Here is a 24,714-nt window from a genome sequence, read left to right as displayed (position 1 = left end):
GGCCTGGACAAGCAGCTGGCCAAGGCCTCCCCAGTGCCTTGGCCTCTGCCCCCGCCCAGGGCCCCCAGAAAGATAGGGGTATTTTTTTCTTTTAGGAGAGTGAAAAAGATATAGACCTAAATGAAGAGAAACACCAACAAAGGAGGAGAGAGGCCTGCAGAGTCACGTGGGGGCAGAGACCAATTGGGCCTCCGGTGCCCCCCCCACCCACACGGGGAGGAGAAGAGGACTATCGGACAGGGCCAGTTTGCTGTCCGCCCGCTACCCGCCTGCTGCTGGGTGAAGAAGTTCCTGACGGTCTGCTTACCACTGCCCTACCTGGGCCCTGGGAGCTTCTCTACCAGGACCCTGGTGCCCAGTGTCCATCCTCATCCGGCTGAGAATTCTCCTTCCGCTCAGTAAGTGAGGGCCAGGGCCCAGGCCTCTAATGGCCAGCCTCCCTTCTCAGCACCTCACTGGGGCCTGGACTAGCCACTGCCTGTTCTACAGAAGGGCCAGTGCCCACCACTCTGGGCAGGGAAAAGACCAGGGGTCTCCCCAGATCATTTCCTCATTACAGTACCCCTCATCCTCCCTAGGCTTTATTAGGAGGAACTAGGCCTACGGCGACAGAGCTAGTGGGCTCTGAGGGTGGCCCCCGGTGTCTTAGAGGTGTGTTCCTGTGGGTGTGGTGTTCTGTGACTGTCCTGAGGGTCTCGGGCTGATCTTCCAGTCTTGGCATCTTGCTGCCTGAGTGTCTGGGTTGCCTTTATGAAGGTATCTGAGACTCCATAGATGTAAGTCTGTGTTTCTGCTGTCAGTCTGGGCCAGTGTCTACTTTGCTTCCTTAGGTAGAAGGATGCAGGGCTGTAAGTCACTATAGGGGTATATGGGGCGAATTAAGGGTTCAGTGGGACCATGGCTTTCAACCTGGAGAGGCAGAAAGGTGGGGTGGCTTCTTGCCCATCCCCCATCCCGCCAGGATGTGCCCACACTGTCCAAGAGGCCCCTAGTGGGCTCTACCCTAGCGTGCCTACTCAGGAGCCCAACCCCCATTCCTCACTCCCCGCTGCCTACTGGCCTCTGTGGCTTGATGTATTTTGTGGCTTTTGTTTTGTTTTGTGTTTGTGTGTTTGCTATGCTAGAAATGAACGCAGAGCCTTACACTGGGTGTGGTCCTGCCACTGAACCCCATTTCCTCCCCAGTTTCACTTTCTGAGGGTTCCTGTCTGAAGGGGATTTGTTCATAAACTCGTGTAGCCCCCATCCCCGGCTCTACAACACAGGCTGTGGGTTCTCCGGTGTGAGGACAGGGCCTGACAGCCTCTGGCTCTCTCTCCTTCCAAGATTCATTCACACAGTTTTACCCAGGAACCCTGGTCTGTAGGACCGGATTTTTTCCCAAGGAGGGAAGTGACTTGCCTGAGCTAGGACAGGATAGCCAAGTCGGTCAGATTCCGTGCCTCCCTCCACCGGCTGAACGACTCTGGTTGCTGCAGTGGGTCTTCAGCTTTGTTCGAGCACCCTAGTTCAGCATCCACAGAAGCCTGAGCCACCGGGTGAGATCCACACAGAGTTTTGGACCGGTGGGCTCTGCAAAGGCATAACTTCTGTGCTTCCCCACTGTGGCTTTCTGGTGTTCATGTCCAGCCCCCAGCACTGTCTTCCACCCTTGGTGGCCAAGCGGGCTGGGCGGGATTGATCAGGCCTCTTCAAGCTCTCTCGGCCTCAGTTAACTAACTTGAAGAGCCGTAGGTCTGGTGGATCTTTCCAGCTCAGAGCTCTACCATCTCACCCTCTACTGCCGGGAGCTCCTCCTCCCCCTACGCTTTAGTTAGAAGAGAGCTCACAGGGGCGCAGGGGTGCAGCTCCCTGCCTCTGCTGTTAGGCCTCTGCGCCCTTGGAGCTCAGGCTGCTTACCACACCTAGGGATGTTGCAGAGTGGGATGATCACGTTTCCCGTTTCCAGACGAGCATCCTGAGGGAGACTCGCATAAATGGGGTTCACCCCAACTCTTATTACCCACTCCACCGCATCACTCGTCCATCCGCAGCCATCCTCTGGGAGCACCTGACTTGGGATTAAGAAACAGAGCCCGAGTGAGTGGGTGCTTGCAGCCTGAGTAAGCAAATGTCAACTCGAAAGCTTACTTTCTACCTTGGTCTCGTGACTTACCCACGTCCCCTTAGCCACTTCCACACAAAACACACTTCCACCGCAAAACGACCAGCGTTCCCGTCTTGGCCCTGGTCACCCCTAAACTTGACTAGCAAACGGGAGTTCGCCTTCTCTCTGCGTAGGCTGTGGCCTGAAGCGTCCCGGCGCACGACGCCTGATCGGATTCCGGGGTGTTCGGGGTCCCTATTCCCTTAGAATTCGCGGGTTTCGGAGGACCGAACTGGGGCTGGAGGGCCGGGGGGGTGAGAGTGAAGGCCAAGCGGATCTGTGGGGAGGACGCGGCCCGCGCCTCCGCCCCCGGATACCGCACGCGCGCTTATAGAGCGGCCACCTCGGCCCCGAGCGGCGGGTTCGCGCAGCGCGCAGCGCGGCGGAGGGGCCCGGGTCCCAGGTGCGCCTCGAGCGGCCCCGCGGGCGGCGGGCGCGGGGAGGCGGGGGCAGAGCGGGCCGGTCTCCCCGCCCCCGGCCCAAGTGGCCGTCATCGCGGGCGGGTGGCGTTGCGCTCGGGTGCGGCTTCATTGCAGGCGGCGGCGCGGCCGAAAGGTGCGGGGCACTGCTCGCCGGAGCGGCCTGGGTGGGCGACGCCGTCGTACGGCTCTCGCCGTCCTAGGCTACTGCTCTCGGAATCTGGACTCTCCGCCTGAGGTTTCCCGCAGCCTGCACCCCAATCTCTGTTGGACGCCCGCGCCGTCTCCGCCCGAGGTCTCCGCCCAGCGCCCGCGACCCCTTTGCGCCCTCCACTCCTGCTGCCGGCCCGACGTCCCGGGCTCGCTGGTGGGTGCCGTCGCTGTGCGGCTTTGTCTGCAGACCCAGTGGCCCGGCTACAGGGTTTTCTGCCTCTCAGGGTCAGCCCCTAGCCCTCCACCGGGCCACACCTCGGAGGTCGCTGCCCGCACCGCCGCCCGCCTAGAGTCTGTCTACAGGTCCCCGACCCTCTCGCTGAGCACCTCCTTCTCTCCAGGTTTTCGGTCCTTGTCTCTGTCACTCTTGCTGTCTCCGTCTCCTTAGGGATGTCTCTCGTTGCTCGGTGTCTCTCCCTGTGTCTCTGTCTCTCTGTCTCACGGGTTTTCTCGTTGAGTCTGTCACTCCGAACCTCTGATCCCGTCTCTTTCGTTACCCAGCATTGGTCTTTCATCTATTTACTATCTTTTACCATCTGTCGGTCACCGATCATCATCTGTCCATCATCTATCTGACCTATCATTTATCTATCATCCATCTACATAATCTACCATTTATTAGTATCTCTCTACCAACAAGTATCTATCAACCAACCATCTAGGAATCTCTCCCAGTGTCTCTAGCTCGGCATTCCTCTCTCCTTCGCCCAGGATCTTTTCTCCGTTGAGCAGCATCGGCTGGGGTCTCTCTAGACTTGTTTCTGCCTCAGGTCTCTGTCAAGCCCCCAGACCACTCCAGTTGCACGCCCCACTTCATCCTGATTGCTTGGCGTCCGTCTTCCCCGCGCCCGAACCTATCTGATTTTCTCAGAATCGGGGTTTTGTTTTCAGACAAACGAATAAGAATGGAAACGCATCGAATCCGAGAGTCCCGGATCGGGTGCGGCAGAGGCGGCGTGGAAGCAGCACTGGAGCGCGGCGGGTGGCTGAGCTGCGGCGCGGGGACGCGGCTCGAAAACCCCCGCACCACAGCGGTGCTGTGGGCCCTCCCGGGCGCACAGATCAGGGCAGCCCCAGGCCAGATGCCGTCGGCCCGTGCTGATCCGCTCCTCCTTCCACAGGCGGACGCCGCGGGCATGGACTATTCGTATGACGAGGACCTGGACGAGCTGTGTCCGGTGTGTGGTGACAAGGTGTCGGGCTATCACTACGGGCTGCTCACGTGTGAGAGCTGCAAGGTGAGCGCTAGCAGGGAAGGGTTAAGCTGCAGGTAGCAGGGGTGCGGACAGTGACCGAGGGTCGGGACCTGGCGTTCACTCCCTTCCTTTCGCACAGGGCTTCTTCAAGCGCACAGTCCAGAACAACAAGCATTACACGTGCACCGAGAGTCAGAGCTGCAAAATCGACAAGACGCAGCGTAAGCGCTGTCCCTTCTGCCGCTTCCAGAAGTGTCTGACGGTGGGCATGCGCCTGGAAGGTGCGCGTTCTGCACACCCGGGACCCCTGACTGCTGACCGCCCCAGGGAGTCGCGGGCGGGCCTGGGAGAGGGGCTGAAGGGAAAGCGGCGTAGTTTCTGGATCCAGGTGACTGGCCCCTTGGTGCGACGTTAGGGCCCCAGCTCTGCAGGGAAGACAAGCGCCAGAAGAGCCCTCGCAGGCAGAACCTGCCTGGGCTCAGTTCCGAAATATCAAAAGCGAGACTTCCTGCACGGTGGGCCAGCCTGCAATCCCAGGAATGAGGAGTCTGAGGCATGGTGATTACCAGTAAAGGACTGCATACTGAGACCCATTACTCCCTCCTCCTCCCTCACTAGGGAGTGAGCCTTTCTCCAGGACAGAGCAGAGCCCCAACAGACTCATTTTGTGATGGGCCACCCTATATATCACCACACTAGCCAGAGTCGAAGGTCTCAATAACTTGAATATTCAAATTCCAGTTTATTCAATTGTAGGCTGGGGACCCTGAGCCTTAACCTCTCTGCGTTACAAATGCCCTTATCTGAATAATGAGCTAAAAATTATTGCCTGCCCTGTGTCTGTGGGTAGATTGGGGGTTTACAAAAAGCTGGAGTTGCCTGCTGTGAGGGCAAATACTCGGCAGGATAGCTGTGATTGTCGTTATCACACTCTCTGCTGCTATTTGTCCATCACTGGCCACCCTGTACATCTGTCTGTCTATCTGTCCAGGCATTTAAGTTTCGCAGGAATTGAGATTCCTTCCCATGCATTCTTAGTGCAGCTCTGAGAAGGTTGGGGAGGGAAGGGGGACAGTGGCCTATCCTTGCCTCTTCCCTACCCCTGTTCCCCATCTCTGCTCCAGAGAGGACAGCAATGGTCCATCAGGAGAGACTCAGGCCTAGAGAGTGGACAGTCCTAGCTACTACCCCGCTGGCCCCAGTCGGGCTGAGCGCCCAGAGAGCAGCTGTTGGCTAAAGTTTTTGCAGGAAAGGCTGCAAAGGCTGGGAGAGCTGTGGGACCTAGAGAAGGACTCAGATTGAAGAAGGGACCCTGTCCTGTGCCTGGAGCCACCATGCCTACCTCCAGGTCCTGAGTGGGCAGAGAGCTAGCGATCATGGGTGGCAGAAGCCTCTGGGGCAGCCTGAGGGAGCAAAGCAGAATGGCCTTCTCCCTGCAAGAAGGTCTGTGTCGGGCAGGCTCCCAAGCCCTGAGTTCTGTGAAATACCACCCCTCTCTCCAACTTTCTCCCTTCCCTCAGAGCTTGGGTGGGGTCCTGTCTGAGCAGGGGTTGGAGCCACACTCAAGCTGCAGAGATGCACCTGTTAAGTCTGGCCGGTGACACATTCTTGGCCAGAATAAAAACATCTGGTCAGCAAAATAGGTCCCGTTCTCCAACACTGAACTAGGCTCCAGAGTTGAAGGCAATGGGGGAAGCCCCATCATCTTGTACCAGGAGCTAGTCAGAACTAAGGAGGCTCCAGCAAGTAGCTGGGCCCCCGCTGTGAGCAAAGCAGACTAGGGCCCCTTTTCCTCACATTTCCCTGCCAGGCCATAGGCTGGGCCCATGAACCCAGAGCTGAGCCCAGGTGCTCTCAGCCTGAGGTATACTATGGGACAGGACAGGAGGTTCTGTCTGCAGGAACTCTTGGACTTTCTGGAGGTGGCAGCCTGGCCACTGGGTTATGCTATAAGACAGGAGATGTGGGAGTCAGAAAAGGGCTCCAGGCAGAGGGAACCAATAATTGAGGGCAAGGTGGGTGAGAAAGTGTGTTAAGTGGAGGAACAAAGGAGTAGGGAGGAGGGGAGAAAGATAAGGTCACCAGGAGGTGGAGAAAGGCCTGGAATGCCAAGCTAAAGTTATGGCTCTCACCTGTGGGGAGAGGAGGGCATTGAGTGGAGGTGAAGAATGGCGTGTGTGTGTGTGTGTGTGTGTGTGTGTGTGTGTGTGTGTGTGTGACAGAGACACAGATCTGTCTTTCGGGAAAGATCTGTGAAAAGTAGTTGGGAAGGTGGAAGCCGACTGACTGCTCTTGCTCACAGCTGTGCGTGCTGATCGAATGAGGGGCGGTCGGAACAAGTTTGGGCCCATGTACAAGAGGGACCGAGCCTTGAAGCAGCAGAAGAAAGCACAGATTCGGGCCAATGGCTTCAAGCTGGAGACTGGACCCCCGATGGGGGTGCCCCCGCCACCCCCTCCCCCTCCGGACTACATGCTACCCCCTGGCCTGCATGCCCCTGAGCCCAAGTCCTTGGTCTCTGGCCCACCCACTGGGCCACTGGGTGATTTTGGAGCCCCAGCTCTGCCCATGGCTGTGCCTGGTACCCATGGGCCTCTGGCTGGCTACCTCTATCCTGCCTTCTCTAACCGCACCATCAAATCTGAGTATCCAGAGCCCTATGCCAGCCCCCCTCAGCAGCCAGGGCCACCCTACAGCTATCCAGAGCCCTTCTCAGGAGGGCCCAACGTACCCGAGCTCATACTGCAGCTGCTGCAGCTAGAGCCAGAGGAGGACCAGGTGCGTGCCCGCATAGTGGGCTGCCTGCAGGAGCCAAGCAAAAGTCGCTCTGACCAGCCAGCGCACTTCAGCCTCCTCTGCAGGATGGCTGACCAGACGTTCATCTCCATTGTCGACTGGGCACGAAGGTGCATGGTGTTCAAGGAGCTGGAGGTAGGTACTACCACAGGAGCCATGGCAGCTTCCTGGTGCCCACTGCCCCCTGCCCATCCTTCTCCCTGTCTCTCCTACGTCCCCTCTGTGACTTGAGGTCTTTTGTTACCTCCATGTTCCTCCAGCCTTTGCTTCTCTCCCAGTTCGGGTTCCTACAGGAGACCCCTAGCTCCCTCAAAACACTTGTCTTGTCCCCCAAATTGCCAGCCTATGGCAGAAGTAGGTCCAGCCATCCTATCCTCTCATTCATTCAGAAAGCACACCGATCCCTGCCATCCTCAACTGTCATAAATGAGGCTCTAAGTCTATGACTTTGGGTGTTTGTGGGCTGAAGGGAAGGAGCCCCTGTCCCTGTGATAAAGTGGGTGTATGCACACGCATGTGTGTGCATGCACAAACGTGCAAATGCAGAACAACTAGATAGAAAATCCTTTCTTTGAACTGCCTTTTTAAACTAGAGTTAGTGCACATGACACTAAGGAAAGTGGAGACACAGCAGGAGGAGCAGAGGCTAGACACAGGAGGTACTTCCCAGGCATTCATCTGGTCTCGTGAAGACCCTAAGGCCTGAGAGCTGACTTCTTACGTTCACCACCTCCAAGACTCCAGAATCTTGACCAAGCCTCTTTGCTGTTGGCGTGGGTACAACTCAAGCCTGACCCTCTTAGGTCAAGCCCCCCTGGTTGTTCTGAGTCTAGCTATAAACAGCCAGGCCAGTGCCCTCCCTGCTGGAGCCACTGCAGCCTTGAGCGACCGTCAATGCTGACGCCACTCTGCCTGGGCTTCCTCTGGGCATGTGGCCAGATGGACGGGGCACTGCCTGGCTGGCTAGCATGGAGGGGAATAAGATGCAGCATGAGCATTCTGAGCCCTATAGGGGCACCCCAAGGTTTATTTAACCCAGAGGACCCTGGGAGTTAGGAACTGATGACCATGGTTCTCATTTCCACTGTGGAGGGCCTGCCATGGCCAAGGACATGCCATGTCCCTGTCTTGGGTGACTTCTCTTGCTGGCTCTTCTAGGCCAACTAATGTAGGAGAGGAACATAGGTCAGATAATGGGCCCTCCCACCTGTCCTGTATTCATGGCTGCGTTCTCTGGAAGATGACACCCCCACCCCTAGACACTGCAGATATCCCCTGCACAGAGAGTAAGAGGAGCTGAGTATTCCCAGCTTTCCAGGACTCTGGATCCAGGGGCGGGGCACTTCCTCTGGCTGCCTTCCTGGTGTAGGGGGTCCAGGTCACGCAGGATGGGAAGGGCTTTTGTCCCAGCGTTGCTGAGTGTTTTTTCCTGCTTTTGGCTTCTCTGTGGCCCAAATCTTCCTGCTTCCCCTTCCCAGAACCTGTGAAGGAGCCCAGGAATCCTAGCCACCGTCAGCACTGTTTGTGAGGGGCCTTGCAGAGAAAGAAGCCCAAACCCAGCCCTTGCAGCCCCTCTTGAGCCATGGTTCCCCGGGCTGCCGGGTCTGTGACGCAGAACCCAGGCATGCAGGTCAGAAAAGCCAAGGACGCCCAGTGAGGTGCTTCTCGCCTTGACACATTAGCCACTGTCTCCAGGCAGGATGCATCTTAGGTGATGGGAGAGAAACCCTGTGGCTCTGAGCCTGGGTGACTCCTGAGACAGGAGAATGACCTGGACCTCTAGGGATGTGTGGACTGTCCTGGAGATCAGAGCACCCAGTGGGAAAGTACTGCTGCATCTGAGGGCTCAAAGATCTCCAGAGATGCTCAGAGACAGGTCAGGGCACCCAGCCTGGGGGGCTTAGCACGTAAGTCTGCTCTTCTGGCCCGTTTTCTTATTTGTAAGGTGGGAAGGGATTAATATTTCTCTAGAGGCTTGTAAAGGTCAGGTAAGCTAGAACACGTGGCTCAGTACGCAGGAAGTCCCATCAGTGGAGTTGGCCCCTCCCTTTGTAGCATGAAGGGTGCACACTTTGGCCCTGGTAGTATGCCAACGTCTTACCTGAAGCATGGTAGACTTGCCTTCACCAGGTGCTCTGCATGGTCACTGTGAAGGGCAGACTGGAGGAGGGGATAGCAGCTCATCTTGACATTTGTTCCCCTCAGTGTTCCATGCTGCCTCCCCCCCGGGAGCCCCATTGGCATCAGATAATCGCTCAGATAGATGGTTTACTGAGACACAGTAAGTCTGTCAGTATTGGGCTGATAAACAATTGCTCAGCCAGCAGTGTGCCATGGCCAGCCATGGCATGTCAGACCCTGAAGAATTACTGAGCTTGTTGGCCTTGCCTGCCAGACTGATCAGACCCCAGGGGCTCCAGAGAGGCTGCTGAGGGAGAGGTCAGTGCAGTGCCATCAATACCCTTCCTGGAGGCAGACTGCAGTGTCAAGGTTCCAAGATTTGTGGTGGGCCAGAGGAGGGCCCAAAGACGGGCCGGGCTGGCCAGGGACCCCAGACCAGAACTGCAGATGACCTTGTTCCCAAGGTGGCAATAGGAATTGGAAACCGGATCTTTGGCTTGAGAGACACGCTTGCTTACACATTGATTTCTTGTGGAGGGGGCTGACAGTCGCCGTGAGTGTTGAAGTTGGATGTCTATGTGTCCATCTCCCCACCCACAGGAAGAGGTGGGCATAGGAATGGCAGGAAAATTTGCTTGGCCAAGGAAAAGATGGAGCCTAGCATGCTCTTCAGAACCTTTGGGGCTGATACAGATCTTCTATGCAGTGAAGATATGCAGAAGAGGGAGGTGCCCTCTTCCATCAGGAAAAGAGGGCTGAGGGAAGTGCACAGCCAGGTAAAGGGCTAAAATTCAGATTTGGAGAGCTCAGCATAGTGCCCACATCACAGCTCAGGGCCGACCAGCCTCCACATGCTGGGCCACCCAGCCCCAGGCCTGAGGTCTGGGCAGAGTCTGCTCCAGAGCTGGGTACCCAGGTCACTGTGACCCCTCTGCCTTCTGCCAAGGCTCAGTCTGCTTATCTCCTGACTCTCCTCTTTATCATTTCTCCTGCCCCGTTTCTTCCTTCCATCTGGGCACAAGGGTATCTGCTCCTTTGGTGAGATGGGGGTGGAGCATCCCAGCCCTGCCTGGACTCCTTCTGGGTCACCCACATGGGCCTCTCTTTACTTTGCTGCCACCCAGGCACCCAGCAGTTCTAAGGGTCTCCTAGGATCTTCCAAGATCTGCCTACCTGGTGTCACCTACATGGTCCTGTCTGATGATGGGGAGCAGCCCGCAGAGACTGGCTCTCTGTTCTGACAGTGATGGGTTCAGCACAAACAATGGCCTGGGTTCTTGACAGAAAGGAGATGGTAAGGATTGACAGAAACAGGTCCCTCCTACAGGTCTCCTGCACTGCGTGTTGGGGCCATAGTGAGCTGACAGGGTCCTGAGGAGTCTGCATGACTGTCGGGCTGCTCTTTCTTTTTGACCCTCTCTTAGGGTTACTATTGCTGTGATAAAACACCATAACCAAAAACAATTTAGAGATGAAAGGGCTTATTTGCTAACGTATCCTGATTCACAGTTCACTACGGGAAGCCAAGGTAGGAACTCAAATTGGATAGGAACCTGGAGTCAGGAGCTGATGTGGAGGGGAGCTGCTTACTGGCTTGCTCAGTCTATTTTCTTATAGAACCCAGGACCACCAGCTTACAATGGTGGTGGGTTCCCCCCACATCAATCACTAATTAAGAAAATTCTCTACGAGCCTGCCTATGGAGGCATTTCCCCACTTGAGGCTCCCTCCTCTCCATGACTGTGTCAAGTTGACATAGAACTAGCCAGCACATCTGCCTTCTCCTTTCTCCCCATCTACCCGTGGAGGCCCACAGAAGAGGGAAAGGCTGCTTTCCCAGAGGACAGGGCTAGTTCTTATGTCTAGTCATCTTTCCTTAGGTCTGGTTTGATGACCCAAGAGATGAATGTTGGTTTTTTTTTTTTTTGGTTTTTTTGAGAAAGATGAATGTTTTATGGGTTATGTGCACCTTCATCCACCTCTCACTGATGCCTGAGGGACCAGCAGTGATGTGGAGGACACCAGTCCTGCCCTTGCACACGCCCAAGTACCAGAGAAGATAGGCATGGATTGCTGCTAACCCGGTTCCAAAAGGTGGTGAGAAAGAGGGGCTGAGAAGGGCTTCATGGAACCAGTCTACAGGAGACTCTGAAGCCCTGGGTGGACAGGGTGGCAAGGGAAAGTTGTTTCTATCCTGGCAGTAGAGAGAATGGGCCTGGAGCCACACTCAACTGGGCAACTTTAGGAAACTTGGCTAAGTTCAGTTCCTTCTCATAACTGCAAACAGGCTGACAAGTCACCCAGCAAGACTGATGTAGTCAGGGTTAGTAGCCATTGTCATGCGTGGTCCAGGAAGGCTGGGAAATCCACATGGCAGAAGAAGAGAACCAACATCCTCTGATTTCAGCATGTACTGTGGCACACACACACACACACACACACACACACACACACACACACGTAAATGTAAAAGGATTATTTTAAAAAGAAAGGATTTGGGCTGGGTGGGGAAAAGGAGGTGAGTGGAAGTGAGGATGGGTAGGGAGAGAGGTTGGGTATGCAGGGGGGATAAGAGGATATGACGTGTCCCTGGCTGCCACTTACCATGGTTCTAAGCAGGACTTGCTCCTGTCAGGGGCATCTGCCCTTTCCATGGGAGGATACAGCTACCCCCAGAGTTGGAGGACACTCAACAGGAGCTGTCCTTTTCGGGGCCCAAGGCTCAATACACCCTGATGGTTAGGATCCACCTTGGTCATTGTTCGGTTATTGCTGTGGACTGCTGAGGTGGCCATGAGCCAGGCAGCCCTTCTTCTTCCCCAGCAGCCTAGACACCTCCACAGCTCCCTCAGGGTCCTTTTTAGGGTAGCTGTGGTCACAGGTCCTCCCCAGGCCAACAGCACAAGGGACGAGGGCTGGTCTTTGCAGTATTAGATCTTGATCTCTGAGGTTTACTGAGTGTGCGATATGGGACCGGTCATCTCCACACACTTTAATCACTGAACCATTGAGAAAATGAAGGCCCAGAAAGACCCTGGTACATGTGTAAGTCACACAGCTTGTGAGAGACAGAGCTAGGACCTGAAAGACGCCCTCCTTGGACCCCAATAAAGTAATCAGGTGGGCAGCTGGGGCCCATCTAAGACTCTGAAGGGCCTGAAGGCCAGGCCCCAGCTGGACTTGTGTGTGGCTCTTCCCTGCAGGTGGCTGACCAGATGACACTGCTGCAGAACTGCTGGAGTGAGCTGCTGGTGTTGGACCACATCTACCGCCAGGTCCAGTACGGCAAGGAGGACAGCATCCTGCTGGTCACTGGGCAGGAGGTGACTGAACTGTTCCAATCCCCGGCCCTGCATGGTCCCAGACCTCTCCAAGCTGACTATGCACACCCTGAATTCCAAATTTGGGGACATACACTGGCCAGACCTCTCTGTATTCTGGAACCTTTGAGGATCCAGAGTGTGGGATGGCCAGGGGAGGCCCTTGTAGGACATCAACAAGGGGATTGGATCTCCCCAAAATAAGGCAGAGTTGGTTAGCTGGTGCCGAAGGGATGGGTGGCAGTCTGCACTCCCACGTGTAGAAGCAATAGGATCGAGGACTCTGAGAAGGGTTCAGAGTACTGCCAGGGGCCTGTGGGGTGGGGAGTGTGAGATGGGGTTGCTGGTGAGCAGGCAAGACTTGTGGGCTCTCCATTCTTATAAACGATGGACACGCGAGTAAACAAATCATGAATGAATGAAAGAGAGGGTGAAAGGCGAGAGATCAGTGAGAATTTGGCACCTTTTAAATAGAAAATATACCATGGCGGGGGTGGGAAGGCATGGAGAAGGCTTGAGAGTTCCTGAACCCCCACAGGAGGGACATTGGGGTTGCTAGTAGGTGTAGGTGAAGGAGCCCAAAGGGCTGGGTCTGGAGACACCTTTAAAGAAGACAACCTGCAAATGGGAGAGGAGACACAGGGAGTGTGTGGTAGAAAGAAGACTGAAGACAGGAGAGGGGACACAGGCTGAATAGTGGGAGCAGTGGATGCTGTAATGAAATGCAGACTGGCCCTGCTTCCCTACCTCTGCCCCTCAGGACCTGTGTCCTCAACCTGGTTTCTTACCTCCCAGGTCTCAGGCCTTTGGAGCAGGAATGGGAACACTAGTCTCCAGTGGTGACTCTGGGGGACAGAAACGCAAATACAAGATCTGGGATATGAGTGAGGACGTCCTGAGTGTACCCACACACCTAGGTCTGATTGTGAGACTCTGCACATACAGAGATGCGTGGGTGTCCATGACTTCCTGCCACTGTGCAAGCTTGAGTACATGTGCAGGTGTGTCTGCATTGTTGTGAATGGCCATTGAAGGGCAGGAGTGGGTGTAGGTGTGCAGACATGAGTACCATAGCTTCAGCGAGCAGGTAACAGCCTTATGAGTGTGTGTGTGTGTGTGTGTGTGTGTGTGTGTGTGTGTGTAGACAGAGGGAGAGAGAAAGAGAGAACGCTGTGGTAATAGACTGGGACCTATCTGGTGATCACTCAGGTAGAACCACCCCGCTGCCCCCTCCCCTGCCCCAGTTAGCTGTACAAGAACAGTTCTCACAACTGGGCTGGCGGCAGTCCTTTGTGAATGAAGTATCCTTCAGCTCTCCAGTGTTCCTGCTGCCTGGTGCCTGCTCCACTGCCGCCAAAGGTGCTCAGCTTAGGCCAACAGGTGGAACAAAGCTGGCAAAATGGCCTTCAGCATGGTAGGCCTGAGGCTCAGTGCTTAAGCCAAGTCCCTGATCAGAGCCTTCTGCTCCATGCCCTTTCACCTTTGCCCCCCTCCCTGACCCACCCTCTGCCGGTGCAGGTGGAGCTGAGCACAGTGGCGGTGCAGGCTGGCTCCCTGCTTCACAGCCTGGTGCTGCGGGCACAGGAACTAGTTCTACAGCTGCATGCGCTGCAGTTGGACCGCCAGGAGTTCGTCTGTCTCAAGTTCCTCATCCTCTTCAGCCTCGGTGAGTGGCCTCTGCAGTAGAGGGTGCCAAAGATGCTGGGAGCCACTGTGTTCAGAAAGCTCAAGGGATGAGGCTCCTCCTTCAGTGAGTGGCATAAGGTGCACAGTCAGGGCCTGGCTGCTTCCTGTGGGGCAGGGAGTCTAGCATTTGTCTTTCATGGGGTGAGGACCCTTCTGTTCCGTGCACCCAGGACACTTAAATGTCTGCTGCCTTTAGGACTCTCTTGCCTGGCTCCCATCCTGGAGTCCCTACTTTCCCTAACTCTGAGAACTACTGGGTCCCCTTCACCTGTTCTACAGACACCTGCTGAACATCTGTCTGGTGCCAGGATCTGGGGGCAGCACAGCAAATGGGAAAGACCCCAAATGCTGCTCCCAGAGCCAGCTCCTATTAGGGAAACAGCAAGTGGCTTATGAAGGGTGGAATGCATAGCAGCGAGATCTAGCAACTAGGAGGGTGTGCTCAGGGAACCCGAGTCCTGCTGCGGAAAGCCTGGAAGAGCCTTAGCGGATGGCTTGGGAAGAGGGTTCTTCAGCAGGGACCAGCTATGGGATCGAAACTGGACAAAATGGAGACATGTCTTTGTGGCAGTTTGGCAATGATGCTCCTGTGGAGTAGGAAGTGTTTGGAAGTAGAGGGAAGAAGGGAACTTGTAAGGAAGCCCAGTGTTCAGGTAGAGTTGGGCTACTTGCCATGACCACGTGGCTAGAGGCCCTGACCAGGCTTGGGAGGGTGCTGGGCAGAGAGGAGCTATCAGTACAGTCAGAGCTTCAGCCATGCATACTGCTCCTTTAAGAGGGACCCACCTTCCCCTTTCCCATATAACCAAAGGTACTAGGTCCAGAGTGACTTTGAGGTGACTTCAGGCTCCTCCTCCCAGCCCTGTAAGCTTCTCAGCCTTCCCCCACAAGCTAACTTTACCTCTTATAACCTGGAGAGGGGAGGGCAGGGAAAGCCTGTGGAAGGGCTTGGCTGCCTGGATTCTAATTCTGGTCTCTTTGGCTTTGTGCATTGAGCAAGTCATTTGCCCTCTGAGCCTCTGTTTCTCCCTGTGTGAAATGACAGCTGTAAGTGTTCTTGACGTGCTGCAAGGATAATGAGACAGTTCTACCACAGTCTTGGCCCTTGGAAGTGTGCGCTGATGGTCTTATTAATCATCCTTATTAAGGCCATAAACAAATGAGCCAGAGAGCAAAGTGAACAAACAAAGCAGGCTACGGGCTCGGTTTTTATCACATGGTTTGTGTCTGGCTCAGGGCTTTCTTGTCTCTGGGCATGGGGTCTGGCCATGGTGGCTGAGTTTAGTGGGTCTGAAGTTGGGTGAGGATGGGGGTGTCGAGGCAGTGATCCTGGAACCTTAACTTCCTGGAGCCTAGAACAGGTGTGACAGAGGCAAACTGATTCACAGGATCCATGAGATTCCACATTGGGAGAGGTAAGCAGAGTTAGGGCAACTCTGCTTGGTCTGGATGCAGGATGAGGTGGATCCATCTGAGCTGAGCCTTGCAGTGTGAATAGGAGAGTCCTGGTGAAACAAACAGAAGGATCAGTCGATTGGAAGTTATGGGAGAGGAAAGGGTAGCGATGAGGCCAGGATGCATAGGGGCTGAACTGTGCATGGCCATGGTTATTGCGTGGCCTTCCTCTGGGATGGCTCCCATTCTGGGAATAACACAACCACCTCACATCTGCATATCACCATATAAGGTGGGGCCCTTCTAGCAGAAGCCTGGGGTCAGATGGTAGGCGAACAGCCCAGAGCCTTGCAGCAGGCAACACCTGTACCTGGGTGATCTTAAACACAGGACTTCCAGTCAGCCTGCTTGTGGAACCCTCAGCAGCCTGAACCTCAGGCAGTGGCTGTTACCCACCCACTCACCCGCCCCGTCCCCCTCTACACGCCTCCTTCTCGCCTGTCTCTGCAGAAGGGTGCCATTTGGCGTCTAAATAGCATCTCGGGTAGCTCAGAGGCAGGTAAGGAGGCTTAATTAAAATTAGTGCCTCTCTCCTGGCAATCGCAGTGTTTATGAAGATGGGCCCGGCCGGCATTGTTCCACCGAGGACTTAATCGAAGCTTAATGGATTGACCTAACATTCGATTTCCTGATTCCCATTGAGGCGCACGGCAGCATTCCCTTAAGCGTTTGCAATTTACCCACTGCTCCAAGCCAACAAAAGACGGACTGAATAGCAGTGCCACTCGAGGGGCCATTGTGTGCGGGGGCGCCTGCCTGAGTCACTGCTATTGGGACAACATTCTTTATGCCTTGCTGGAATGAAAGGATTATTCAAATATTCAATTAAACCGTGAAAAGGGGGCTTTTCTGAGATCCTGGGGGGGCTCCAGCTCATGGAGCTAGCGGCTACTCCCAGGGTGGGGTGCCATCTCCCGCTCACCTCCGCCTCCAGGGATGTAGTCTGCAGGCTCAAGCCTCAGGCTGGAGCTCAGTGAGGATCCTGGTCCTGACCTGCCCCATATAGAAGGGAGAAACTGAGGTTCGGAAGGGGCCTCTGGCTGCAGAGCTGATTGTCCAGGTAGTGGGACTGCTGTTCCTGGGTCTGAGGGGCAAAGGTACCACACTCAGTGGTATGTGACAATATTCCATCTCTCCGTGACAAGCTGGGAACTGGGGGTATGGGAAGTGGTTTCTTGGTGAGGGAGAAGTTAGGTCTAAGGTCATGGAGGTCTTCATTTGTGGGACCTGAGAGACCAGAGGCCCTCTGGGAGAGAGGCTGTCCCTGAAGCCGCCCTTGTTCTGCACCCTCCCCCTTCTACTCCACTGCCATCCTGAGTCCCTGATGCTGTTGCTGAGAACAGTAAATCCTGGTAAAGCCAAGAAGGCCTCGGCCCTGGTGTCCCCGGCCCTTCCTACCCCACCATCTGAGCAGCACCCTGGCCCATCCTCCTCCTCCTCCTCCTCCTCCTCAGCTCTTCCCTCTGGTTATCTTTGAGATAGATCCCATCTTTCTCCTATTATGACTGCCAATCAGACTAGCCCAAGGACAGTATGGGGGTGATGATGGGTGGTACCGGGAAAGGGATCGAGGCAAAGGCATATGGGATCAGTAGGCATCTCTTGCTTCGATCAGCTTGGTGGAATGATTTCCTAGGATCACCTGCAAGTATACTGAAGCTGGCCAGGCTCCTAGGGAGCAGGTTGCTATGTAGACCTGGGTAGGTCGCCCTGTACAGGGGCATGGAGGCAGGGAAGGGACAGGGCTCGGACCTAGGTGCAGCTCTCCAAAGGGAGCTTTTTCCTAAAATACATGAAGATGGCTCATGACCTAGTGGCTATTTCAGAGAGGCGAGGAAGAAAATGACCCTGGCTCACATATTAGAGGGTGATGGGAGCCGGGGTGGAGGTCAGCTGCCAAATACTGCCATACGACTCAGGCCCAGCTCCGGTTTCCCTAAATCCATCTTTGGACAACACACGCCCCAGCGGCTGTGCTGGGGGCGGCTGAGGATCAAGGTTGCCAGGCACCCCAGCTTTCTTGGCGCAGTGGGTGTTAAGAGGGATTAGAGGGCCGAGAGCGCATGTTGGCCCAACTCCACCACAGTAGAAAGACTAGGGTGCCCCAAGGGAGCACAGCAGAAGAGTGACCTATCTTCCAACATCCGGGAAGCTACGCCTCAGGGAGACCAGGGTAGGCTCTGAGGGTTGGGGGCGGATGTTAAACCTCTAGGCAGGGCGTGAGCTAACAGAGTCTGGGAGCTGTGATGGGCTTGAGTGACAAGGAAAAAGGCCCAAGCACCCCATTTCCAGTCCCCTTCTCTGCAGAATAGGCAGGCACTTTTTCACAGGGCGGCTACTCCTAACCGACTCCAAAGACCTCTTTTGTGTCTAGCCCAGGACTAAGGCCCAAGGATGCACTGATCACAGCAGCCTCAGTCACTTTTGGTCCACTGAGCCACCTGCTCCTCTCCCTCTCACAGTGGCTGACCCTCCATGGCTCACCACGGCTTCAGGGGCTCCATTGTTCTCACAGAGCACGTCTGTGTGGGGAGGGCTGGTGAGCTAGGCAGCCCCACTCTTCCAGTCTTTCATATCACAGAGAGAGAACCAGGGCTGCGTGTGCCAGGTCATGGTCTGCTCTAAGCCACGCGTCAGCATCATTTTAAACTTACGTAGATGGCTTTGCCTTGCGAACTTCTGTTGTCTTTCACCTCCCACTTTGCTCTATGTGCTCCACATCTGCCCATTCTACAGCTCCGCAGATGTAACTGGCACACAGCCACCCATGCCCCTCTTTCTCACCGTGAACAGTGCTGCAGAGAAGCTGGCCCCAGAGCCCTGCAGGGCTTGTGCAGAGTACTCATGGGCCTGTCCCCCAAGACAGGTCCTTTTGACAGTGAGGTTGGCAGTGATGCTGGGGACCAGCGGTGATGGCCACGGGAAGGCTTTGACGTGCTTTCTCATATCTTTGGAGGGACCGGTGCATCCCATTTTATAGAGGAGAAAATGGAGAGCAATGCACCCGCTGCCGCTGCTGATCTTGGTGGCTGTCAGCTACCCATGAGGGCAGCAGCAGTGATGATGGGGCTAGTGCTACAGTTTAGTGGTTGGTGACGGTGGTGGCCATACTGGTGATAAATGGATTTTCTAGGGTGGTGGCACATGCCTTTAATCCACTTGGGAGGCAGGGAAAAATAGTTGGATCTCTGAGTTCAAGGCCAGCCTGGTCTACATAGTGAGTTCCAGGCCACCCAAGGAGACAGTGAAAGAAAGAAAGAGAAGGGGAAAAAAAATCACAAAAAACACAAGGACAAACCTGGGGGCACTAATCAAAGTGACGTCAGTGGTGGTGTGGTGGCCACAGGGTGAAAATAGGGAGGTTGCCGTTGAGAAGGTCATGGCAGTCTCTGCACCATGGGTTTGGTATCCCCTGGGAATGTGGTGTTTGTAACACTGGTGACAGTGTCAGCCCAGCTGTGGTAACGGCATAGTGACCGGAGGGTGACGGACTGCTCTTGTTGCAGATGTGAAATTCCTGAACAACCACAGCCTGGTGAAGGATGCCCAGGAGAAAGCCAACGCTGCCCTGCTGGATTACACCTTGTGTCACTACCCGCACTGCGGGGACAAATTCCAGCAGTTACTACTGTGCCTGGTGGAGGTGAGGGCACTGAGCATGCAGGCCAAGGAGTACCTGTACCACAAGCATTTGGGCAACGAGATGCCCCGCAACAACCTTCTCATTGAGATGCTGCAGGCCAAGCAGACTTGAGCCTGGGCATCTGGCGGCAGGCAGTAGGTAGGGATACCACTGCCTCCAAATGACTCATTGCATTAGATGATCCGGGAGCCTTGCCCCTAGGCCCCTGCCCTTGAGCTCCAGAGCTGTGTGTTTGGGATGGCAGGCAAAGATGGGCAGGGTCTGCCTGGGGCAGGTTGCCCTCACCAGCCACTGGCACATATTTGCCACTTAGAGTGCCCCAAAGAGGTGGCTTCTAACCACTCCTTCTTCCACCCGCCCCCAACTTCTTTCCTGGAATCTGAGGTCCAGGGAGGAGGTTTGGGATTCCCTGGTGGACGTCTCATGGGTCAGAGGTCATCCTTTCACTCTCTCCTGTAATGGGAGGCAGGGCAGGGGAGGGGTCTCCAGACTTCCTCCGAAGAAGAGAAGGAAGTCCACTGCTGTACACTGAGTCTGCTAAATTGGGTAGGGCCTGTTTTCCCTAGAGGGCGAAAAGACCCTTCTCCAGCCCTCCACCTGTCTAACTCTGATCCATTCCATGAAAAAAGGCTTTGCTGTTACCATCTTCCCAGCTGTGACCTAGGGGGGCGGAGTCTAGTGGAGTCAACAGTCTTGCCGCCGCCCCGCCCAGTCATTACTGGCGGCTGGGCTGGTACTTACCTGCGGGGCTGCAGTCACCAAGATTCTTTGGTATTTGCTTTTCCTTTCCTGCTGGACAGTCCTTGGAAGGTGTGTGAAAGAGAAACAGCCCGAGACAGACTGAGGGCACCAAGTTTTCCTGGTATCTCTTTCCAAGAGTCAAGGTGGCACCTGCTCATCTTTGCTTACCCTGCTCACTCCAGAGAGAGCTGTAGCTTGCCCTCCTCCTTCTCTACTATGACAACAGCAGGCGACCAGCAGTGGCCTAGAGTCCCTGCAGGGGTGGGGTACAGGGACCTAGGAGGACTCAGGAGTCTCTAGATGGGGACAGTGCCGAGGAGTCTCTCATGACTCCATCCTTTTGGATCCCTTGCCATAAGTCTTGAAGCTGGCCTCTCTACATCCTGAAAGTCATTCTGCGGGGCCAGGCACTGAGGGGAGAGGCCTAAGCCGTCCTCTGTTCCAGGCTGGGGTTCCCTAGCCTTTCCTGCTTTCATGCCAGACGTACAGCTTATGCTAGCCTGCCCAGCTGGACAAGGCTGTCTCCTGCCTGCCACCATCCTGACTCAGACACCACCTCTGCCCCTGAAATGTGTGTCCCTGCCAAGGTCAAGACCCACTACCTAGAAACAAGAAGTGCCCTTACAAGCCCAGCACCCCTGCAGCCCTGAAATAAATTTTGCAATTAGTTTCCAGTAGCATTTGTGAATTTGCATTCTGAAGCAAGATGTCGTCCCTGGGGTCGGTTCTGGGTGGTGACAATGATCTGCCTGCCATCAAAGTGGTGTTCAGCTCAAACTTCTGGGGAGGGGAGCCATTGAAATGACCCAGAGGGTAAACATGCTTAGCAGGCCAACTGGCCTGAGTCCTGGAATCCCCATGGAAAAGGAGGGAACTGACTCCCATAAGTTGTCCTCTGGCCTGTATGTTATGTTATGTATGTCAACACTGCGTGCATGCACACATAGACACACACACACACACACACACACACACACACACACACACACAGGAACAAAGACTTGCCCAAGATGAAGCCATTCAGTGGTCCAACATGGATGGGGATAAATTCGTGAACTCTCCACTCCTGGCTCAGGAGTTATTGGCTGTCAATGGTTTCTTGGAGGAGAGTCAGATTCTTTAGGGATGTGACCTCTGGGAGGCTACCCATACTCCAGTGCTCTTTTGAGGGCCCTGCATCCATGTGCATACAGGCTTTACTAAATGGACTCACTGGGTTATAAAAATTAAGGAAGACAAAGCTGGGAGGGGGATGTGGAGGGAGTCCTAGGAGTTGGGCAGTGAGAGGTGGATATGATCTAAATATGTTGAATAATATATATATATATTACATACTATATGCATTGAAAATATCTTTTAAAGATGAGGAGGAAGATAGGTTGGAGAGCCCAGGGTGTAGAGAGAGCAGGCACTGCTAGGCTTTAGATCCCACCTCCTAGGATACCTAGGACCCCAGCACGCACAAGGCTTGGAAAACGCTGTGACTTCCTGGAGTCTCAGCTCCACCCTGCCACGCCAGTTCTAACCTCATATTGAAAGGGCACTCACTCCATGAATGCCTCGCATATGCCCTCCCTCAGCTCCCTGTCCTTGCAGTAACTCCAGCAGGGGTGGAGCGCTCTTCTCCAACAGTGTGGGGAACCAGATTCCAACCTTTTCTGCCCCACTTGCTGATGAGTCCTCTCCTTCCCATCCCACTAGGTGGCAGCAGTGAGCCAGGTCAACACCTGCCTCTCTTGCTCCAGCACCTCAGTTCCTGTTGGATCTGCTCTTCAAAGCCAATTCACACAGCTTAGGAAGGACCCAGCCTCTGGGCAGACTTCCACTTTCCCTCCCTCTTTAACCAACCTAACTAATCTAGAGCCACACTGGGTCCACCCAGGGTCTCTGAAACAACCATGAAAAGAGCGTGGTGGCAGCAAGGATGTTGCTCTCCTGCTTTGTGCCTGTACCAGGGCCATGCCCAGGCTTAAAGAAGACTGTCTTAACCAGATGATATGATGTGATCCCTTGTGTAATCGAGCAGAGATAAGAAAGTCATTGGTTTGATTCACACGAGAAGGCTTCGTGGCTGAGGGGTCATTCAAATTGGGTTTTGAAGGATGCCTAGGGATTCAGCGGCTTGACAGAAACAAGGGCAGTCCAGGCAGAAAGAGCAGTGTGGCTATAAGCGGAAGAGGGAGATGCCAGCTGGCTGTGCTTGCCAGGAGCAGAGAGGGCACAGGGAGAAAGAGAGGTGCAGGATGAAGGCGCTGGAAAGAGCCCCTTAGTCCTGTCTGCTGCTCCCCAAACCTTTACGGGTGGGGCAGGGGCCTTCTGCGAGGGAAGAGGTGTAGATGGTCTTGTGCCGCCTTGGACCCAGTCCCTTCTACCTCCTTGCGCCACAGGCAGTGGGTTCTGCCGGGACTGAGAATGCATTCTGCTGATACTTAGCGGGGCTCCTGCTGCAGGAGAAGTGGCCACTAGCCCAGCCTTTCATCCTCCTGGGCTTCTGCCTCTCTTCCCAAGTGAATGGCAAGGGCTCTGCTGTGTTCTCGCGTGTGAATCTCTGGCCTCCCACCCAGAGCCTTCAATGCTTTGAAACAGTTTTCTCTGTGTCGATAGCCCTGCATGTCTCTGGTCACAGCTGACATTCTGGGCATGACAGGGACATGAACATGCAGGGTGGATGTCATGCCCAAAACTAGCACAGGACGGCGTCACAGGTCTTCTGAGAGAGCCTGCTGTTCCCCATTCTGCAAATGGAAGACAGCACTTACAATCCTCCACATCCCAGTCCCCCAGAAAGCAATGCCTGGACACCTGGCCTTTTGTAGGTGAGCCATTGATCCCCAGAAGATGTGTCCCAGGAGCATCCCACACAGGGTTCAGGGAGGAAGCCACCAAGGCCCCTGGCATGGTCTGTGCCTCACTGAGACTTGAGTTTCTCACTTACCCTGCCCTCTCACTTGCTTCATACACACTTCTGCAGGGAGGCAGGCTGGATGGTGTTGGCAACCTTTGAGCACAAAGTCCCAGTCTGGGTCCTTTGTTTTCTGGCTCCTGTCTTGGGCCTTCCCAACACCAGGCCTGATGTTAAGCCCAACACATCTCTGCTTCCCCTGGCCCTGAAGCCAGTCCTGTTCTCTGAGATGGAGACCTGGCTGGTGACTTCACGGTGGTGGGCACCCTGGACTGCTCCTTATCGACTTCCAGTGAGACAGCCATTCACCTACCCCCAAGACAGCCCCAGCTACCTGTGAGCAGCGGTGCCTGGCATCTCCAGGAAACACTGCCTAGGTGTTTGGGGCCCACACCCACTGCCAATGCCAGCAGGGAGGCCCGAGGCCTGTGTCGTAGACAGGATGAAGGTGGTCTCTAGGCAGAGTGAGTAAATTCAGCGCCAGGTCAGGAACATGGCAGATGCTGAACTGGTCAACCGCTGGGCAGAGAAGGTGACTCATGCTAAACAACTTGGGCTCTATGCTCAGAGCCTGAATGGTGGAAGGGGAGAAGTGACTGTGTTAGCTGTCCCCTGACCTACACACACACACACACACACACACACACACACACACACACAGGCATAGGCATATACTAAATAAATGTTTTTTAAAGTGCTAACTATAACTACCAACCCTGGTGACAAGCAAAAGCAGCAGCTTCTGTCTCCCCTTCTTCCCAGACAGCCCTGTGCCTCTACCCATCCCACTTCAGGAGGATCCCCGGACAGCACAGGCAGAAAATGCCAACACCTAGTTTATTACCAGACATTGCAGAGGGCATCCGGGAAATGGAAGGAACCAAGACAGACAGAAGTACCAGACTGGCTGGATTGAAGCTGCTTCTCTCACTTGGAGCTGCCAGTTGTAGGCTTCATTCAGTCTGGGGTTCCAAGGATAAACTGAGGTCCTCTGGCTGTTGAGCTCACCAAAGGCTGGGATGAAAACCCTACACATGCCGGTTAGACCCCTGTAAGGAAAGTGACCCTTTCTCTGCGCAGGACTGGCAGGGATGGCCAAGATTAGACAGAGTTTGAGAACAGAGGCGTGGGGGAGACCATGCCACCCGGGCCTGTCTCTCATGGTCTCCCTGAGACTCAGTTTCAACCCCGTTAGAACACCTGTGTGTCCCCAACGTCCCCAGAGCTTTTGGAAAGGACACACAGCCAGCAACTCCCTTCCCAACCCCCCTACTCCTGCTCCCCCCCCCCCCGCTCCCATCGCACCTTTCCAGGCTGCCTGAGTGCCTGGTTGGGAGGAGCTGGGGGCGAAAAGCAGGGATCATCAGACTAGGGTTGGGGTCCAGCGGGTGGAGCCGAGGTGGAAAGGACTCCGTTGCTACGAGAAGCCTTAGCAACGCACCCATTCAGCAGAGACAAAGGCGCTGTCATCTGAGCACAGAGGCGCTGCAGTGGCTCTTGTTCTCTTAGACGGCTGTGCCAGTTGGTGGGGGCTGGGTGGAGGGGGGGTTGGGTGGTGGGTGCCGGCGGCTGTGTGCTCTAATCCCTTCTAGCCCCGCGCCCCACCATCGGTCTGCAGGGGGCGCTCCGGTCCCTTTTAGCTGACCAGAAGCGGAGGCCGCCTCAAGCCTAGGTCTGTAACTACACCCCTATGACTAGCCCTTTCTGTGCGAATGAGCTTGGTTCCTGCTGCACCACTGGCTGCTTACTTGCAGCTCCCTTGAACACCATGGGCTCTTCCCCTGGCTACTAGACTAGAGCAAGCAGGGGCCTGGGGTTGGACACTGAGCTAGCCCCAGCAGTGTTCAGAAAGCAGGCTATAGTATAGTGTAGTGTAGTGTAGCGTAGCGTAGCATAGCATGGATAGGATAGAATAGGATAGGATAGGATAGGATGGATAGGATAGGATGGATAGGATAGGATGGATAGGATGGATAGGATGGATAGGATAGGATAGGATAGGATAGGATGATAGGATAGGATTGGATAGGATAGGATAGGATAGGATGGATAGGATAGGATAGGATAGGATAGGAT

General features: G+C 55.0%; 2 protein-coding genes across 4 annotated transcripts in view; one reads left to right on the top strand and one right to left on the bottom strand.

Moving 5' to 3' along the window:
• Positions 1 to 235: 235 nt before the first annotated feature.
• On the top strand, positions 236 to 20,413 carry Nr5a1 (nuclear receptor subfamily 5 group A member 1). Of its 3 annotated transcripts, none has more exons than XM_050124840.1 (7): positions 236 to 398; positions 3,900 to 4,016; positions 4,114 to 4,255; positions 6,277 to 6,905; positions 12,095 to 12,214; positions 13,730 to 13,877; positions 18,859 to 20,413. In XM_050124840.1, the coding sequence occupies exons 2-7, from the start codon at positions 3,915 to 3,917 to the stop codon at positions 19,104 to 19,106; spliced, it is 1,389 nt and encodes a 462-aa protein (XP_049980797.1). In that variant the 5' UTR covers positions 236 to 398; positions 3,900 to 3,914; the 3' UTR covers positions 19,107 to 20,413. The 3 variants fall into 3 exon arrangements, with proteins under 3 accessions (XP_049980797.1, XP_049980799.1, XP_049980798.1); XM_050124842.1 differs by lacking the exon at positions 236 to 398 and adding an exon at positions 1,943 to 2,079; XM_050124841.1 differs by lacking the exon at positions 236 to 398 and adding an exon at positions 2,786 to 2,932.
• Positions 19,910 to 24,714, bottom strand: part of Adgrd2 (adhesion G protein-coupled receptor D2) — a 23,076-nt gene continuing 18,271 nt past the window's right edge. Inside the window, 3 exon segments of the mRNA XM_050124881.1 lie at positions 19,910 to 19,989; positions 23,944 to 23,978; positions 24,080 to 24,170. Coding sequence (XP_049980838.1) covers positions 19,910 to 19,989; positions 23,944 to 23,978; positions 24,080 to 24,170 — 206 coding nt within the window.

Source organism: Alexandromys fortis, unplaced genomic scaffold (assembly GCF_014885135.2).
Source record: "Alexandromys fortis isolate MF-2015 unplaced genomic scaffold, M_Fortis_MF-2015_v1.1 scaffold_228, whole genome shotgun sequence".
NCBI classification, from domain to species: domain Eukaryota; kingdom Metazoa; phylum Chordata; class Mammalia; order Rodentia; family Cricetidae; genus Alexandromys; species Alexandromys fortis.
The sequence above is the reverse complement of the archived record's forward strand: the minus strand, read 5'-3'. Positions and strand labels throughout refer to the sequence as shown.

Bases quoted from the DNA above. Each gene is read 5' to 3' on its own strand.
- Nr5a1 (XM_050124840.1), top strand. From the start codon at position 3,915: ATGGACTATTCGTATGACGAGGACCTGGACGAGCTGTGTCCGGTGTGT. The intron at 12,215-13,729 runs GTGACTGAACTG...CTGCCGGTGCAG, and splicing joins TGCTGGTCACTGGGCAGGAG to GTGGAGCTGAGCACAGTGGC. The intron at 13,878-18,858 runs GTGAGTGGCCTC...CTCTTGTTGCAG, and splicing joins CCTCATCCTCTTCAGCCTCG to ATGTGAAATTCCTGAACAAC.